This window comes from Neofelis nebulosa, chromosome 3 (assembly GCF_028018385.1).
Source record: "Neofelis nebulosa isolate mNeoNeb1 chromosome 3, mNeoNeb1.pri, whole genome shotgun sequence".
NCBI classification, from domain to species: domain Eukaryota; kingdom Metazoa; phylum Chordata; class Mammalia; order Carnivora; family Felidae; genus Neofelis; species Neofelis nebulosa.
Genome location: NC_080784.1, coordinates 33,925,798 through 33,943,963, shown reverse-complemented (window position 1 = coordinate 33,943,963; position 18,166 = coordinate 33,925,798). Strand labels below are relative to the sequence as shown.

The 18,166-nt window shown below is 46.4% G+C and overlaps 1 protein-coding gene across 1 annotated transcript; it reads right to left on the bottom strand.

Moving 5' to 3' along the window:
- Positions 1-1,186: 1,186 nt before the first annotated feature.
- Positions 1,187-5,543, bottom strand: NEFL (neurofilament light chain). The gene is made up of 4 exons (XM_058720286.1): positions 4,320-5,543; positions 3,114-3,238; positions 2,335-2,654; positions 1,187-1,761 (listed from the first exon to the last, which is right to left on the bottom strand). Exons 1-4 carry the CDS (start codon positions 5,364-5,366, stop codon positions 1,622-1,624), a joined length of 1,632 nt encoding a protein of 543 aa, XP_058576269.1. The 5' UTR covers positions 5,367-5,543; the 3' UTR covers positions 1,187-1,621.
- Positions 5,544-18,166: the final 12,623 nt, after the last annotated feature.

Here is an 18,166-nt window from a genome sequence, read left to right as displayed (position 1 = left end):
CATATTTAATGAACATCAATGTGAAAAGCTTGCCTTCTGAGGCGACTCCGGGTCTTTACAGAGGCCACTATACTGAGAATCTTCTCGGCTCAGGATACACAAACAACTAATTCTACCTATTTGTTCGGTGACAGATATTTAACCAGAAATAGGTAGTGTGAAGAATCAGATACATTTAAATAAAGACCACTGGGCTCTCAGGTTTGTTAGCTTTTAAAAGTTGTCCAGAGAACAGACATTGAACGGAATTAGCTGACAAGGCAATCGTGTAAGAACAAAAGCAGAACAGCGGATCATCAGTAATTTCATCTACGCTCCACATCCAGTGCAAGTACAAGAGCTTTCATGGCTTTACAGTGAACACGGAGGATGGACGGGGTGTGTGTCTGAGGCCATGTCCCACCAGTTAGAGCGATCGCTGAAATCCAAGCATTTCCCGGTAATGACATGCAGAGCAATGGCACTGTGACATTCTGGCACATCATCTCCTCCCTTTAGTGACAGATAATTAAATTAGCTGTTATCTGTAGCTTTTGAAACGCTTCAAATGGGTGCCACTAAATGTTGTTTACTTGAGGCAGTGGAGTCAAGCTAACACCACACTGAATCATGAGCTCAGGATTGCAGGCAATACGTTTGCAATGGCAAATAATCTTTGGTACTCTTGCTCTCTCTGTCCAAGTTATACATGGAAAAAAAAACTCCTTCTGATTTTATCTACTGCTTGGGTTTCAACTTCTGCTCGTGATATTCAGACTATATCAAAATAATGCGGTTATAATAATGGATGGGTGGGATTCATCTTCTATCCTTATCATATTATTAAGTTACCTATTTACCCCAAAAGGTGTTTTTATCATATTACACCATTGCCTCCAAGAAAACCATTCCCAACGTTACACAGTACATTTTACGGGGCAAAGTATATTGCTAATTATAAAAGAAAGACCCCAGAAATTCTCATTTACTCAAGTTCATTACCAGCAAAATTTTCGAGGGGAGAGATTTCATGAACGGTCATGACCTAAATGTATCCCTCAGAGTTACCAATCGGGGGGAAAAATGCATTGTAATTGTTAAAAATTGGACATCGTAAAAATTTGGAGGTCGACAGTCCACTTGTATATGCCTTCGACTGGTGCCTTCTTTAAGATATTTTAAGTAAGTCAACAACCACAGCAAGAAATGACATTCAGTGTAACTTTATTTACTATTTATTGCACATAATTCGAGGTCTTTAATTTCTAACCACCAAAGGTTCAAAGGGCTATTTTTACCATGAAGTTTAACATTAACATTAGTGAATTCATTTATTCATGTGTGTGTGTGTGTTTTATTGTAAACATCTGAATTATTCACATTGCCATAGATCCTGAACTCATAAGCGTGGACCATGCACAGGCTGGCAGCGAGCCAGGAAGCCACTCTGCAAGCAAACGGATACTCTGCATAAGGAAAAAAGTCATAGCACAACATTTAAAGTCCAACCTAAGTCATCTCAGAATTATACATATATTGACTTCTTAATTCATATAGTATCTGGAACTCAACTGGTTGGTCGGCGATGGGGTTGACCTGATTTCGGGAGAATTCTTCCTGGAACAATTAAGGAAAGAGGGGCTCAATCTTTCTTTTTAGTGGCTTGTTCCTCCCCAGCACCTCCGTCTTTCTTCTCCTCCTCCTCGGCTTCTTTGGTTTCTTCTCCTTCGTCTTCGCCTCCTTCTTCTTCCTCCTTGGCCTCCTCGGATTCTTCCTTGGCAGCTTGAACATAAAGAGAAAGTTTACAAACTCCAAACCCGGGGTACGTCGGTCCACGCCTTTCTGCTAAGGTTCTGTGTGAAAACCCAAATGTCAGAAAGCCCTCCCCCAAATCTCTCAGGTCCACCTCCCCAAACACACACAACGGACCGTGCTGAACACTGGCCACTTAATACCTTCTTCTTCGAAGAAGCCAAAAGGCAAACGCTTATTTAAAAAAACTACTTCTGTTCTCTCGGCCACCCAACCGCCGGGTTAAACAGACTGCTGAAATGTTCACGGGGAATGAAAAGACAGCAGGAGGAGGATATTTTGAAATGCTATTCTCAACAAACTCCCAAGCTGGGCGGAGGGAGATGCGTACCGCTGAGAGGGCAACCAATTTGAGAAATCAGACACTGACTCCATGGCTTGCCGGATAACTAGATAAAAGGGATCATTTAAGATTCTAAAGTTGTATATACATGAATAAGACTTCTTGGCATAAGCGCGGCTTCACTTCCCCTTACCCATCTCCTAGCAAATATCCACGCCCTGACTGTACTGGAAGTTGTGGGGATTTCTTTTTTATCATACCTTCTTCCTCTTCGGCTCCTTCCTCCTCCTCAGCCTCCTCCTTCTCCTTCTCCTCCTCCTCAGCTTCTCCTTCAGAGGGGGGTTCGTCCTTGGCTTCCTCGGCCTTTGCAGCCTCAATGGTCTCCTCCACCTCGATCTGCTCCTCCTGGACGTGGCTGGTGTAGTAAGATGGGAAGGAGCGCGCAGACATCAGGTAGGAGCTGGTCTGTAAACCACCGTAGGCAGATCGGCCAAAGACCTGAGAGCTCTGGGAATAGCCGCTGGTGATGCTTCCCACGCTGGTGAAACTGAGCCGGGTCTCCTCACCTTCCAAGAGTTTCCTGGGAAGGCACGGGAGGATGGGGTTAATGAACAAGAACACAGGAAGTGTGGTGAATTACTTGCCCTATCTGAGCCCACCACGACCCCTCTTCCCCTAATGTCAAAGGGGAGCAGGAGCAGGGCTGGGAATTATCGAAACCTCATGTCTGGGGATGTTGTGCCCGACGCCAGGAAAAAGAAAAAAAAAGCAGAAAAACAAGCAAACACACGAACGACAAACAAACTGAAAACAGTCCTGTCTCTTCGATTTAAAGTGTAAGGAGACACCAAGAGCAGAACTCACGATCCCAGGGTCAAATTCTTCCATATTTGTCTGATAATCACCTTCTTCTTGGAAAAAGCCAAAAAGCAAACGTCTATTTCAAAGGACTAGTCTTGAAGGTTTCTGACTCAATGTGAATGAAATACGATTTTCTTCCTAAAGCTGAACGCCTCCTACCACCCCACCCTGTTTTTACCTGTAAGCTGCAATCTCAATGTCCAAAGCCATCTTCACATTGAGGAGGTCTTGGTATTCTTTAAGGTATCGGGCCATTTCGCTCTTTGTGGTTCGCAATTCATTTTCTAATTTGTTGATTGTGTCCTGGTGGAGGATGGGGGCGGGGGGGGGGGGGGGAGAATCTGAGCATAAATCCGATTGCTATCATTTTACTGCAGTACAGCTGCAAAGGCCTAACCCACTTACAACCCAAGTGCACGCCTCAGATAAAATCCCCCCTAAAAGAACTGCCTTTTCTCTTGTTTAACCTTTCCTTACTTGGATTAGAAAAACACACAAGCAAACAAATCTAGCTTCAGGAAGCATGAAATGAGAACAAAAAGAAATTTGTTTTTTCATCTGATGGGAGAAAAATTCTTGGTTTCCTTTTCATTATCACAGTCTCATGATCACCGTACAATGCCTGCAAAAATATTTTTCATTGATTTAAAAATCTTGGTTTCACATTCATTAGTCAACTTGACTCCAAAATCACGTGCAAGAAATTACTCCATTTCTTTACACGAGTAGGAAGCAGCTGGATAAGAAATAATACTAATTTCATCTGAAATATTTTCTGGGGATTTACATTACTTTTTCTCCTTCCCAGAAAAGGAAAATCCTTTAAAAAAAGAAAAAATGTTTTACTGCGAACATCATTACCTACTACAGTTTGGACTGCATTCCTGTCTACCTGAGGGAAAGGAGTGGTTAATAACACCAGTCCCTGAAGCGTGGTTGGGCACAGGTATCCTTCGGAACTAATGAGAGCTCCCTGCCGAATTTAGTGAGCAGATGGCCCAATCTGTGCCGCAAAGCGACTTGTGGTTGATGAAAGACAGTAGAGAGGCAGGCCAGAGGCAACGCCCAGATCCACCCCTGCACCCACCCCACCCTACCCTTGCAGGGCTGGGCAGCTTTAATGCGGAGTCAATTCAACTGCACCGAACCCGTCCCCTCCGACTGCAGTCGCACCCCCGCCCCCCGCCCTCCAAGTGCCCCACCCCTCCCACACAGTCTCCAGGGAGTCAAGTTCTGCTCCCCCCCCTGGCTGCTAGCGGACGCCCCCTCTCTGGCCTCCACTTCCTGGGCGCGCCCTCGACTCTCCACCCTCCCCCCACCCACCCCCACAACTTGCTCCTGCAGCTCCCTCCCCGCCCCCACCGCGTTTTGCACGGTGCGGTACCTGCATAGCACTAATGTCGGCGTTCTGCTTGTCCTCCAGCTCCTGCAGCTGCTTCTCCAGCGCTTCGTTCATGCCCCGGCATGCTTCGATCTCCAGGGTCTTGGCCTTGAGCAGGCGGCGGCTCTCGGACACTTCGTCCTTGGCGGCGCGCACCGCGTCGGTGTTCTTGGCGGCGCTCTCGGTCAGCACCGTGAAGCGGCTCTTGAACCACTCTTCGGCGTTCTGCATGTTCTTGGCGGCCAGCTTCTCGTACTGAGCGCGGATGTCCTTGAGCGCGGCGGAGAGGTCGGGCTTGGAGGACACGTCCATCTCCACGGAGATCTGCGCGTACTGGATCTGCGCCTGCAGCTCGGCGATCTCCTCTTCGTGCACTTTCTTCAGGAAGGCGATTTCGTCCATCAGGCTGTCGATGCGCTTTTCGAGCTCGGCGCGGGCGAGCGCGGCCTCGTCGGCTCCTTTGCGCGCTTCCATCAGCCGGCCCTCGGCGTCCTCGCGGCTCAGCACCTCCTCTTCATAGCGCGCCTGCAGGTTGCGCAAAGTCTCCTCCAGCCCTTCGCGCTCGCCCTGGAGCGCCTGCTTCTCGTTGGTGGCGTCTTCCGCCGCCAGGCGCAGGTCGCGGATCTCCTGCTCGTACAGCGCCCGGAAGCGGGAGGGCTCGGAGTGCTTCTGGCGCAGCACCAGCAGCTCGGCTTCCAGCACCTTGTTCTGCTGCTCCAGCTCGTGCACGCGCTCGATGAAGCTGGCGAAGCGGTCGTTGAGGTCCTGCAGCTGCGCCTTCTCCTGGGTGCGGATCGACTTGAGGTCGTTGCTGATGGCGGCTACCTGGCTCAGGTCGAGGTTCTCGAGACTGGGCATCAAGGAGCCGGAGCTGGACGAGTAGCTGCGGCGCACGGACAGCGAGGAGGAGACCGGCGCGGAGTAGCTGGAGTAAGCGGAGCGCGCGGTGCTGTAGCCGCTGCGCACGCTGGAGATGTGCACCCGGGGCGTCTCCACGTAGCGCCGCTTGTAGGAGGTCGAGTAGTACGGCTCATAGCTGAAGGAACTCATGGTGGCGGTCGGAGCCCCTCCGGCCGGCGGCGGAGATGGGGGCCTACAGAGAGAAGAACGGGGAGAGAGGGAGTGGGAGAGGGGAAGGTGGATGGCTGTGTGCGGCTCGGCGCGGTCCTGCCACCCCTATTTATACGCGGGGAGCATTCTGACGCAGCCTGCGATCGATCACGGCGCGCCGGGCCGGTGGGGGCAGCGCGCTGCTGCAGCCAAGGGGAGGATTCTGCGCAAAAGGGAAGGCGGGGGCGAGCGACAGGCGGCTCCGGGGCTGCGGCGCGCGTCCTTTCCACTTGTATGCGAGGCCTTGGATTTTTTCCTTGCGACCCCTTACCCCTCGCTCATTCCCTTCCCCAACCCCCCCCCCCCCAGCCTACTTAGTCCTTGACCGGGTATCACTCAGATGGTGGGTCCCCACTCCCCACTGACACCTTAGTTTTCCATATCCACGTACCTAGGAGACACCCTCCCCCCTCTAACTCGCCCCTTCCCCACCAGGGGCCTCCTCCACCATCGCCCCTACCCCTGTCTTGGGGTTTAAGGTGACAAGACAGTGCCTCTAGGACATGAGTGATTAAAGTAAAAAGTTTAAGCTTGCTGGTATCGGGTCTATATGGGAGGAAAGTTTTATATGTCTTTGTAGCTATTTCTGGCACTTTCTTTAATTCATCTCTCTTTCTCCTGGTTATTTCTCTTTAATGCGCTGCTTCTGCACACACACACACACACACACACACACACGTGAAACTGCGGCACTGCAGGTGTTGATCTTGGCATTTCTAACCCCTTAGAGCAGGTAATGGCAGCCTTTCCGTGTTCCTCGATTTTCCCATTCCTTTCTGCAGAATGAAGCCGCAAGTGTTTTTAGCGTGTTGAGGCGTGTAGGTGGGGGAGAGCGGAGAATGAGTTTGAAACTAACCCGGGGGAAAACCGGCTTGCGAAGGCAGCGGCGAGTTGTGCAGCCGGGTCCTTCGGCCTGATCCACGCTGCCTGTATCTTCATCAAGCTGAATTCCTGCTTCACACCACCAACTCCGTCACTTTAAAAGCCCCTTTTCCCTGTTTTTACACCTGTGTAGCATCCAACCTGATGATTTCGACAAGCCAGGCAGGTGGCCGGTTTTCAGAGGGAAGCTGCTGCTGCCAGCCCCGAGCGCCCAGGGCGGTCTCCCGGGAGGAGGACTCAGACCCGAGACATCTCGTTCTGGGGCGGACAGCGAATAGCCGCGTGATTCTCCCCCCCGGTTCGCTCTAATAATTAGGTTACAGATACAGTCAGACGTCCATGGATTTTCTTCAGGAAACACCCCGATCCCTGAAACTGTGCACGCCGTAATGCACATTGATACAACCCTGCGGTTTGCAGAGCCTTTCACACACATTATGCTAGGGAGCCCTGGTTTCCTGCAGGAGTGGCGGAGATTGACACGGGATAACTAAGATTTCTCCAAAGAAGCACTTAATTTTTGTGTAATGTGTTTAAGAGGGGCATTTGACGTGCACCTTACTGAGGTTTTTTTAATAGCGAACTGAGGGGGAAGCGTGCTAACAGTTTTCAAATAGAAAAGCCGGCACAGCTTTCCCCGTGAGGCTGAGAGGGTGAAGTACTAGGAGACAGTACCACAGATGCTCCCGGAGGTACTGCACTCCGCCGGCCGGGCCGACAGGCGGGTGTGATGAGTTTTAACCTCCGGGGTTCTTTGCAGCTGTAAAAAACCCACGGCGGCCTTCATGGTAGAAAGACCGCAGCCAGAACTTCCGGGAGGTTTCTAAACAATCTCTATTGTCTCAAGTAATGCAACTTTGGGATCATGGACGTTTGGAGTTTAATCTATCAGGAGGTCCGTCCACATCAATCATTCCAGGATTTCAAGCCTGAGTCATTAGGCTCTCGGGATTTTGCCTGGCCCCCACCGCCCTGCTAAGGCCCTTATTCTGATGACTTTATATAGCCCACATATCCTTAGCCTTCACATTCATTGGTGATCCAAGAGTGGAAAAGGCTTCTCCCGGGAGAGACAGGGGGTGAGGGAGAGAACCTACAGAAATCAGAGTTTTGCCGGCTCCCAGTTACCCAATGCGGATGAAAAGTGCCAGAATGGATTTGTTTTAACCTGCCCCATATAAACCACATCGTTTCATGTTCCGCAAGTCGGCCTCATACACCCCACTCTTAGCTATTCATGAATTCGTTGTCTTTCTGCCAGCTCCCTTCCCTCGGAGTTTCAGGTCACCCTCTGAGATCTTAAGTCCATCAGCGGTTTTTCCTTCTTCTTTTTTTTTTTTTTTTTTTTCTTTGCCACAGCTCCTGGCTGAAGCCTCTGACTGCAGAGGAAGCTGCCCCAGGAGGAGGGCGGCGGCTGATGCTTGCTGCAGTGCCGGTGAAAGACGCAGAGAAGAAACCTGTGGGGCACCTGCAGGCCATACCCTCCGTGGGGGAGCTGAAAAGGCAGGTGCACCAGAGAGCCCTGGAGGGTGGGAATGCAGGGCAGCGCCCTCCCCCTGACTGGATCTGGTGTCAGGAGAAGGGCAGAGCAACTGTATTTCTGAATGTGGATCTCTGGTCTTTTTTAAAATAGCTCCCGGCTGAGCCACCTCAGTCTCCACCAGGGCCCGCTTTACAGGGGCTCCTGAACCCAGCCTGTGTTTGGGTTTGGGTTAGCCTACTTTCAGCCTTCCCCAGCTAGGCCCTTGCCTCTTCTTAAATATTCTGTCCAGTCATCCTCCTTTTAAAATCCTCTTCCCAGCAAGTGGCTCTGAATGCCCATGTGACCCTTGCTCTTGTGTGTAAAATGAACAACTTCAGAGAACCTGCTTAGAAAAAGAATCCTGGCTTTTGTGTCCCCTACCCTAAGTGCTTCTGCATTAGTGTTTGTAATGGTGTCGTTATTTCTTTAGAAGAAGGCTTTTTTTCCGGTCTTGTTACACATTTGGGCCTTTATTTCCCTTTAAGCATTTTCTCCCCCAACATAAAATGGGTTGGGGGCTGGCAACAAAACACACTCTTAGGAGATCCAAATTATTTTAAGGGCAAAGGTGATGAAACTCATTAATAGGACTCCATCTGTAATCCCCTGAAGGACTGGTTGAGGTCATTTAAAAAGTAAAATATAGTCCCATGACTGCAGGGCTCATAAAATAGAACCCTTAGAAACACCTAAAGGGTTTTGCTTCTTCTCCAGGGCCAGTAGAGTCAGACAGCTTCAGAAGGGTAGGACCTGGTCGCTTTTGATTTCATTATTCTAAAACCCTGGCACGGCAGGAGGTCCTCTGGATGGGTATCTGTTTTGAAAAGCACCGTCTGAAATTTAGGCTGAAATTATGAGGCAGGCCCCAGAGAAGCATCAGTCTGGGGGGCAAGCGAGCAGAATCCCCCCGCCACCAGCGAGCTGTGGGAACAGCCCTCGTCCAGGACAGCAGATGGGTCCCGGTCCCCTCACCATCGTGTGGACACATCAGTGTCCGCATCCTTTTGAAGCAAGGAGGGGTGAAGGAATAGAAACACATGCAGGGCGTCTACCCTATGACAGGCCTCTGATCTCTCCTAGTTAAGCATTACAAAATCCCCCTGGGATGGTTACTGTTATTCAGCAAACAGCTGAGGCCCCGAGAGGTTAAATAATTTGCCAACTCACACCATTACTTCAGACCGGAGCTCTGTCTGCTCCCGGTCTGAGTAGTGCTCCCCTCCCAACACACGCTGCAGCCGGTGGCATTTGCTGCTTCCATGCGTCTCTGTGGAACTTGATCATTGCATGCCACAGTGTGCAGACCGTGCATGTAGTAAACCTATTGTGTTTTGAGAACACCAATCTGAACTGATTTGCACCAGGAGACTCTTAATGAGCGTGGTTCACTCGGACAGCCAGGGATGGCAATAGACTACGATGGTTGTAGGTTTCTCAGGCGTCCCAGTGTAAAATGAAAGGAGGCACATAACCGCTGATGTCACCTTCTAGGCACCACTCTAAACACCAGTTTACAAAACACCTTTCCTGGGATTAATGAGCTAAAACACAACTTAGCTGATCCAAACCCTTTACAATGACTGCATTGTGACCTCTGTCTTTTTCCTATTTATTTATTTATTTATTTATTTATTTATTTATTTTAAATTTTTTTTTTCAACGTTTTTTATTTATTTTTGGGACAGAGAGAGACAGAGCATGAACGGGGGAGGGGCAGAGAGAGAGGGAGACACAGAATCGGAAACAGGCTCCAGGCTCCGAGCCATCGGCCCAGAGCCTGACGCGGGGCTCGAACTCACGGACTGCGAGATCGTGACCTGGCTGAAGTCGGACGCTTAACCGACTGCGCCACCCAGGCGCCCCTCTTTTTCCTATTTAAAATACCTTCGCTTTCTGCCCTAGTAAATAGGTCTTTGATAAAGTGACTTTAAAAAATGGCTATAAAGAATAAGAGGGAAAAAAATGTTGGCAGTTAACTTATCATTAATGTAGTTTATCGTGCTTTTTACAGATCTTTAACTTTTCAAAAAGAAACGTGGCTAAAATCAACAGAAAATGCCTAGTTTGGGGAAGCCACAGATAGATTTCCTTCCTGTTTCTTGTCACCAGTTTATTTCTTTATACGTTATGCTCACCGTAGGAATCATCATACGTGAATCTCCCCATCTTTTGGGAAATCTGTTTGGAAGAAAACTTTTCCCATTGTAACACAAAATATGCCCGGTAATTTTATAGCATCGCGTTGTGAAGTAATGCATCATAGGGCGTGCTCTGCGGCTACATAAAATTTAGATTGCAGCAAGAACAAGAATGCCATTTGAATAGATTAAAGATGAACAAGCACGTTTATATTCAAAACACGTGCAGTACTAGAAATGACGGGAACTTGCTGCTGTCCAAGCAGAAATGATGTGACAGGATCAAACCCTAAATGCTTGCGCCACAGAACTAGCCAAGGTAATGTATTCCACACCCCCCTCCCCACCCACCCATCCCCACCCCCAAGCCTGCTGCAAGGCCCCTTGTCCTTAATCACCGTCACCAGACGCAGGGGTAAGAGGGTATGCTGGGGACATCAAAGGGCTTAATTTGCAGTCATTTCAAGCAGGTCACGGCCACAGCGGTCAGAACCAACAGTATAACCCCGCTTGTTCAGTTGCGCTCCCCTGACGGCAAGGAAGCACGTGCGGCCGCTGTGGTGTGGATACTAACCAGCCACAGAAACATTCCATGCGGCACCTGGGTTTCTTTGCTGACCTTTACGGTGACCTAATAAATCAGTTGGAGGGATGTCAGGTTTACAGTTTGCAGAGACAGAGGATAAGCAGTTCCGCCTGCAGGAGACAAAGCCCCGAGGCCGGCTCTCTCACAGCCACGCTGGAGCTCATCCCTGGCGGCAGCACACTTGCTCGCCAGCACTTTGCCGCTGCACGGTTGCAGCAAAGGCTGCGGTAGGATGGCAAATGGGCGGATCCCTGGATTCCAGCAGTAAAGCAGGCAGGCTTCTCACACCAGGATAGATACCGTGGGTGTGTGGTAAGTGGAACACGTAAGAGACTGTCCGGGTTCGAAAAGCGAAAGTTGCTTGTGGCTAAATGGCTTGCTGATTGATTCAATAACTCGTATGCTCATTCATGCATCGAGTCCCCCAATGTCCGCGGAACACTTCCGATGCGCACAATTCTGTACCGGTGCCAGGGGGCGGGGGTTGGGGGGGTAGCAGGAGTCACGGCACAGTCCCCGGCTCCTCGGGGCTGGGAAATACCTGGGCTCCCTAACAAAACTACTGCACGCCGTGGATGAATCTCAAAACTGGTAAACTGACACCAGGTGAGAGAAACCCTAGATAAAGAATACATACCAATTCCGTTTATAGAAAGTTCCAGAAGAGGCAAACCAATCTGCGATGGGGGGAGAATGTGGTTGCCTCAGGGAGTGTGACATGGGGAATGACTGGGCGGAGGCACAAGAGAACTTTCTGGGGTGAAGTTATTGTCCGAGGTCTGGAGAAGTTTGGATTGTGCAGGTGTATGCATTTGTCAAAACCCAAGATGTAACCAGGAGTTGGCGTGTTCCACTGAATGTGAATTTTGCATCAAGGGAGAAAACTGTACACGGTGTATCTACAAAGCCAATCCCTTTGACAGTAGCTAAGCAGGCCAAACCCATGCATGTGAAACTCGAAGTCCTATGCAAATGTGAAACAATAAAAGGCAATATCCTAAGAGGTGTCACGAGGAAGAGAAGAATGGTACAGGCAGTAACTGCTGTGACTTTAGAAAGGGGAGAGGTCTTGGGGCGCCTGGGTGGCTCAGTCGGTTGGGTGTCCGACTTCGGCTCAGGTCATGATCTCGCGGTCCGTGAGTTCGAGCCCCGCGTCGGGCTCTGTGCTGACAGCTCAGAGCCTGGAGCCTGTTTCAGATTCTGTGTCTCCCTCTCTCTGACCCTCCCCCGTTCATGCTCTGTCTCTCTCTGTGTCAAAAATAAATAAACATTAAAAAAAATTAAAAAAAAAAAAAAAGAAAGGGGAGAGGTCAAATGAATGAAATGTATCAACATTTCTGTGGCTGGTGACTACGCTGGATGCTTTGCACGGGTATTGTATTTAATCCTCACAGCAGCTCTCTGAAGTGGATCTTTTTATCGTTGTTCTAAAAATGAGATATTGTATGTCTATTAGTCCATCCCGATATCGCATTAAAATTTATTAGCAATCTTACATTGCTGCCTCACATTGAATTTGTATGGACTTTGAAAAAAAAAAAAAAAAGGTTTGAAAGCTATGCCTATTCATTTATACTGTGGCTTTAAAAAAAAACACTTAAAAATATGACTTTCATTTATTTTTTTTAATCCAATCTTTAATATAAACATTTTTGGTCCATTGTTCAAATCTGCTGTAATAGTTTTAAAACCTTCTAACTTTACGTCAAATTCAGTAAGAATGGATTTCCTCATTTTTTTTTTTTTAAATCAAACCACCGTTAGAAATGTGTTTTATATGCTATGCTTCATAGACTCTTGGGATTGGGAAGTAATTTCAATTTTTTCCACACAAGTCCACCACTGGCTGCTCTGGCCATCCCTTTTCCGGAGTGGATTGCCTCCTTCCACACTGTAGCCATCAGACATTACTTCTAGCCAGAGCCCAAATTCCTAGGGAGGTTGAGGCATAGGCACCCAAGAATGAGAGATCTTTTTCCCTTTCAGTTTCTCACTGCGTTCGGATTCTTTTTCCATGTGATTCTTACGGCATCCTCGCAAAGCAGAAATGGTAATAGTGATATTCACATGGAGAGCGGAGGTTTTCCAAGCATTTCTGCATCATGTCACGGGATCCCTGCAGCGGTCAGATCTGCATGTGTTACCATCCTTGCTTCCTGGATAAGAGGTTGCAGACAGAAAGTGAGTTACCCCAAGCCGTGTGTCCTGTAACAGTGGAGCCAGTGCTATCCTCTGGGCTTCCTGTCATCGAATTTTCCTCGTAAATCTTGCAGTTTCATATATATCAGGCCTATCCTTTTTTTTACATCCCTCCGTGGTACCATTCCAAAAAGATAGGGAAGCCTTGATCACTTCTTACTTTCAGATTGGATATCTTTGGATAATTACTTATAACAGAGCACCATTTCATGAGCTTCGATCACTGTTAAAATGCCAGTATCAATGGAAGAGGTAAGAGTTAAAGGTGATATTAGTCCTTTGTATGTGAGATTGAATACGAGACTGGTAATAGCTTTGGGGGGACAAAAACCCACAGAGACAGAGAGAAAGCTTGAAGGCCTTGCGCAGTGAGCATAGGACAGGAAGGGGCAGAAACGATAAGTGTAATGGGGATGAGGTGGATGGTCAGACAATAAGCCGGAACGGTGGTGGGACCGGCAGCAAAATAGTTTTTGTAGCTTTCAGCTCACCATGCCTAAAGCAAAGTCCTCTATTTCCATAGTATGATTTGACTGGGATATAACCCATAGTAGTTAAATTAATCCTGGGATGGCCAGGCTGTATTTAAATCAGGGAAGAATCCCAAAGCTTTATTTAGGGGTGTCTTCTCCCATCTGACCTTTTGGCCAAAGAAATTCTGTGCAATTGACAGGTTATTAGTCTCAGCTCCTTAGCTCTTACATCCTTGAGGCGGGGCTCACCCACCAGGAAAAGGCCAAAAGGAGAAAGACATAGAGAGGCAGTAAAAGGGCAGAATAATCGGCAGACCAGGTAACCAAACCCGAGGAGATCTGATAGAAAGTGAAATCATAGTCCTATAATTTAAGAGCATAAGAGAAAGGAAAATTTGTATTTAGTTAGTATAATTGTGTGCAATAATATTAACAATAGCTTTGTGTCAGGCACTGAGCAAGTTCGTTTGGTGAGATAATTTCTTTGAATCATCACAAAACCCCGATGAGCTGGGCATTAAAATCACCCTCATTTTAAAGATGTGGACACTCAGGTTTAGACTAGAGCCTAAACTGTAAGCCCACCGAAAGAACTCAGCTATATTATGTCACTAACCCTCACAGTAAGTATTGTTTGCATTCAATAAGGAGGAGCATGAGGTTCAGACAGTTCAAGCATGTCGGTCAAGGTCACACAGCCGGGTCAAGGTCCGTCTGAATTCTCTTGCTTTCGGCTATGACCAAAGTGCAAGGATGTTGTTGAGAGGTGCTATGCAAATAAGAGCTCTCCTTTTTTTTTTTCCTATGAAGCTTAAATTTGTATACCGATGCAAGGAAATGGTGCAATTATCAGGGTCAAGGAAGCTCAAATCACATGCAAGTAAAGTCATCCATAGAATGGTCATCTAGGCAGAGCACCACAGACACAAACCAAATAAGCCAACGCTCTGCTTTATTAGCAGACTCCAAAAATAGAGATCCATCACTGCAATAATTTATAAGAACCAAATTGCATCTGAGCACGTCTCTCCAGATACAAGCTTAATGCCTTCCTTATTGCTAACTAGCAACGCCTTCTATTATTATATTGTCTGCAAGAGGGAAAAAAGCACACTGAAAAAGATTCCCCTCACCTTTCCGTGTCACTTTATCTGACAAATTTAATGAACTGCACTACCAAATCGCGTTAGGATAGCCGATATGCTTTTGAATAGAGCTGACATATTTCAGTTTGCAAAGTGTTTTCTTTTTCTTCTGCCAAAAACGTTTTTGCCCATTACATTGATTAATACTCACTTTAGACGTTATCCAAATTAAAATTCTCTTCCAAATCAATGCCCCAAATTTAGAAAGATGACTTAAGTAAGGCACACAGCTCTGTCCTAACACTTAAATGTGCAGATGGGTCGACAGCCCAGCACCATATACAATTCCGAGCTGCCCAAAGGTGAAAGAGACTGCTCCAGGCGCAAAGCGATAGCAGTTCAAAAGGGAATCACTCCACCTCGGAGCTGGCCTTGACCCTGGATGGCCTCGCAGGTCCTCTGCCAACCTGAGATTCTCTAATTCTAAAATATTCAAAAGGTGAAAAGCGCTGGGTAAGCTAGAGCCAGGGAGCCTTCACATCTTACGGTGATCGTGAATAGGAGTCCAAAAGCAGAGTATTACTCCAAACAGCGAGACCTGCGCCTAACTTAGGTCAGATATGAGCCAAAGACAGAATATGATCAAATGTCAGCAGAGTGAGATGTTTGCGGGAAGCCAGATAGAGTTACTCATTGAAGTTTTGGAGGAATAAGTATTTGTTTTATTTGCATGAAACTCGTCTTCCCTACAGAATAGAGCTAAGGGTAAACAGCTGAACAATCGCCAACATTTTTATCAGTTGAATTTGTCCTCCTTCACCTATCACAATAGAACTCACTTTTTTCTCTCTTCTGATGGTTTCTTTTCTTTTCTTTTAATGTTAATTTTTATTTTTGAGAGAGACGGGGTGGGGAGGGGCAGAGAAAGAGGGAGACACAGAATCTGAAGCAGGCTCCAGGCTCTGAGCCGTCAGCAAGCACAGAGCCCAATACGGGGCGGGGGGTCGGGCGGGGGGGGGGGGGGGCGTTGCTCGAACCCACCAACCATGAGATCATGACCTGAGCTGAAGTCAGATGCCCAACCGACTGAGCCACCCAGGAGCCCCCTGATGGATTCTTTTCATGGGTTGATAATAAAAGAAAGGAGAAAAAAACCAGATGCTTCTTTTACTGTCACTTCTGAATCAAATGTTGAAACAGAGCAGGTATTAGGTTCATTTACTTCGCTCTCCTAGGACCCAAACCCCAGCCTGCAAAATAGAGCCCATCTCTCTCATTCTCTCTGTGTCTGTCACTCTCATTCTCTCTCAAGTCTTTGGTTCTTTATCTCCTCCTAAAATCTGTGTACTGCCGGTTTCCTTTTGGAGAAGGGAACCTCAGAATTTGAACTCAACGCTCAGGGGGTAGTAGAGTAAGCAGTCTGGGGTTAGAGAAAGGACAAGCAAAACAATCTCTAGGTATCAATAAGCTAACCCTCCTAGATGACGGGCTTGAGCCTGCTGTTACTTCAAAAAAAGAGGGGGACGCCATCTAAGTCAGCAAACGCCGCAAGTATCCTCTTTTCCAGATGCAGAATGATGTTCTGCACATGATGTTTTTTGCACATGATGTTCTGCAAATAATTTTGAAAATCCACATAGTTTTAGGGAACAACGTAAAAGAAAAAAGCGCTAGAACAGAGGTTGAGGTATCTGATCCTAGATCTAGCTCGGTCACTAACTGAGCACAGCTGTCTTCCAACCGGGCCACCTCTTCCCCTGGAGGGGTTGGAGGGCTTTCCAAAGGGTTCCAGGCGTAAACAGGACTAAGGGAATTTATTTCCAGATCCCCGATGGCCACGTGAAGTCTTTTGTAAAATCGATTTGCTTGCAAACCTGTGCCAATTTTTTTTCCCCACCTTCACCATTAATTGAATGAGCTAAATCTGCGGCAATAAGGTTTTGACAAAAATGCATTTAAATCACATAGGAAAATGAAATAACTTTATTTTTAACATCGTATTGATAACGATGTATTGAAATGAAAATTATTCTTATTCCAACCCTGAGTGTGAGGAGTTAAATAAGGTGCCTCGAAGTAAAAAATACACAGGTAATATTCCTAGTCATTTGATTGCATGAAGGGAGGAAATTACTTTAATCAAGCAGAGATCAACTCAAATGCAGGTTAGGTGTTTTGCACATCTTTGCTTTCAATAAAATTAAGGGAGAACCTAATTGATTCACCGATAGAGCATCAAAATATTTTTTATAATGCCTCAATACGTGCTTTTGGCTTAAAATTTGGAAAGATACCAAATATTAGGTGATATTGCTAAAATGGTACAAAACACCATGAAAAACTTCTATTCCTGTATGCTTATATTCACATAGTTCTATGTATTTGCATACTTTTATACTTATTTAGGTAAACAAGATTTCTCAGCAATTTTATATTATATATGTGTGTGTGTGTGTGTATGTGTGCCCACACATGCACATGTGTGTATTTTTTTAAAAGAAAGAATAAAGTTGCCTTCTTATTTATTCTAGTAATCAGTACTATTCATTCATGCATACATGGATTAAGAGATGACCTGCAAAAAAAAAAAAAAAGAGATGACCTGCAAATAAAAATTTTTTTTTAATTTTTTTTAATGTTTATTTATTTTGGAGAGAGAGACAGAGCGTGAGTGGGGGAGGAGCAGAGAGAGAGGGAGACACAGAATCTGAAGCAGGCTCCCGGCTCTGAGCTGTCAGCACAGAGCCCGATGCAAAAAGTTTTATTCTTTATTTTAATGGTTACTTAGTAAAATTTAACAGATAGCCATGTTCTGAGAAATTGGGTACTAATAGTACTTGTAATAAAAGTTCAATCCAGAAAAATTTATAAAATTTAGATGCTTACAGTTACATGACATAAAATATTTAGTTTACATGTTCATACCTATTTTTATGGCAGAAAAGAATGATAGAATTACAATACAAGGTCTACAAATATAAAAATATTGGGATAAAATAAAGTGGTAAAGCATAATGGAAGAGTTCAAAGGCAAAAAAAAGCCAGAAGATCAGTGAAGGGTAAAGAAGATCCTGTTCATGTACTTTTTAGATGAATGATGATGAGTAAGATGTTGGTATGGTATTTAGATTCCATTTAAAAAAAAAAGAAGATTCCATTTGATGTATTTTTTTTTTTTAATTTTTTTTTTTTCAACGTTTTTTTTAAATTTATTTTTGGGACAGAGAGAGACAGAGCATGAACGGGGGAGGGGCAGAGAGAGAGGGAGACACAGAATCGGAAACAGGCTCCAGGCTCCGAGCCATCGGCCCAGAGCCTGACGCGGGGCTCGAACTCACGGACCGCGAGATCGTGACCTGGCTGAAGTCGGACGCTTAACCGACTGCGCCACCCAGGCGCCCCTCCATTTGATGTATTTAAAAGACTAACTTAATTTTGTTTTGAAATGTCTACATTTAAAATACATTGGAAGTTTCATCTTTTGCAACTATTGAAACTCACAATGAAAAATTTTAGGTATCAATTTAAAATTAAAAAGCAAGGGGCACCTGGGTGGCTTAGTTGGTTAAGCATCCGACTGCAGCTCAGGGCATAATCTCGCGGTTAGTGGGTTCGAGCCCAGCGTCAGGCTCTCTGCTGACAGCTCGGAGCCTGGAGCTCGCTTTGGATTCTGCGTCTTCCTCTCTCTCTGCTCCTCCCCTGCTTGCACTACCCCCCCCCCCCGCCCCTTAAAAATAAATACAACATTAAAAAAAATTTTTTAAGTAAAATCACATAGATCTCCAAAATTCTTTTAGGGGCTGTGTGAATAAAAAAATGTTTGAAGAACACTGACTTGGGCAAAAATTTCCCCAA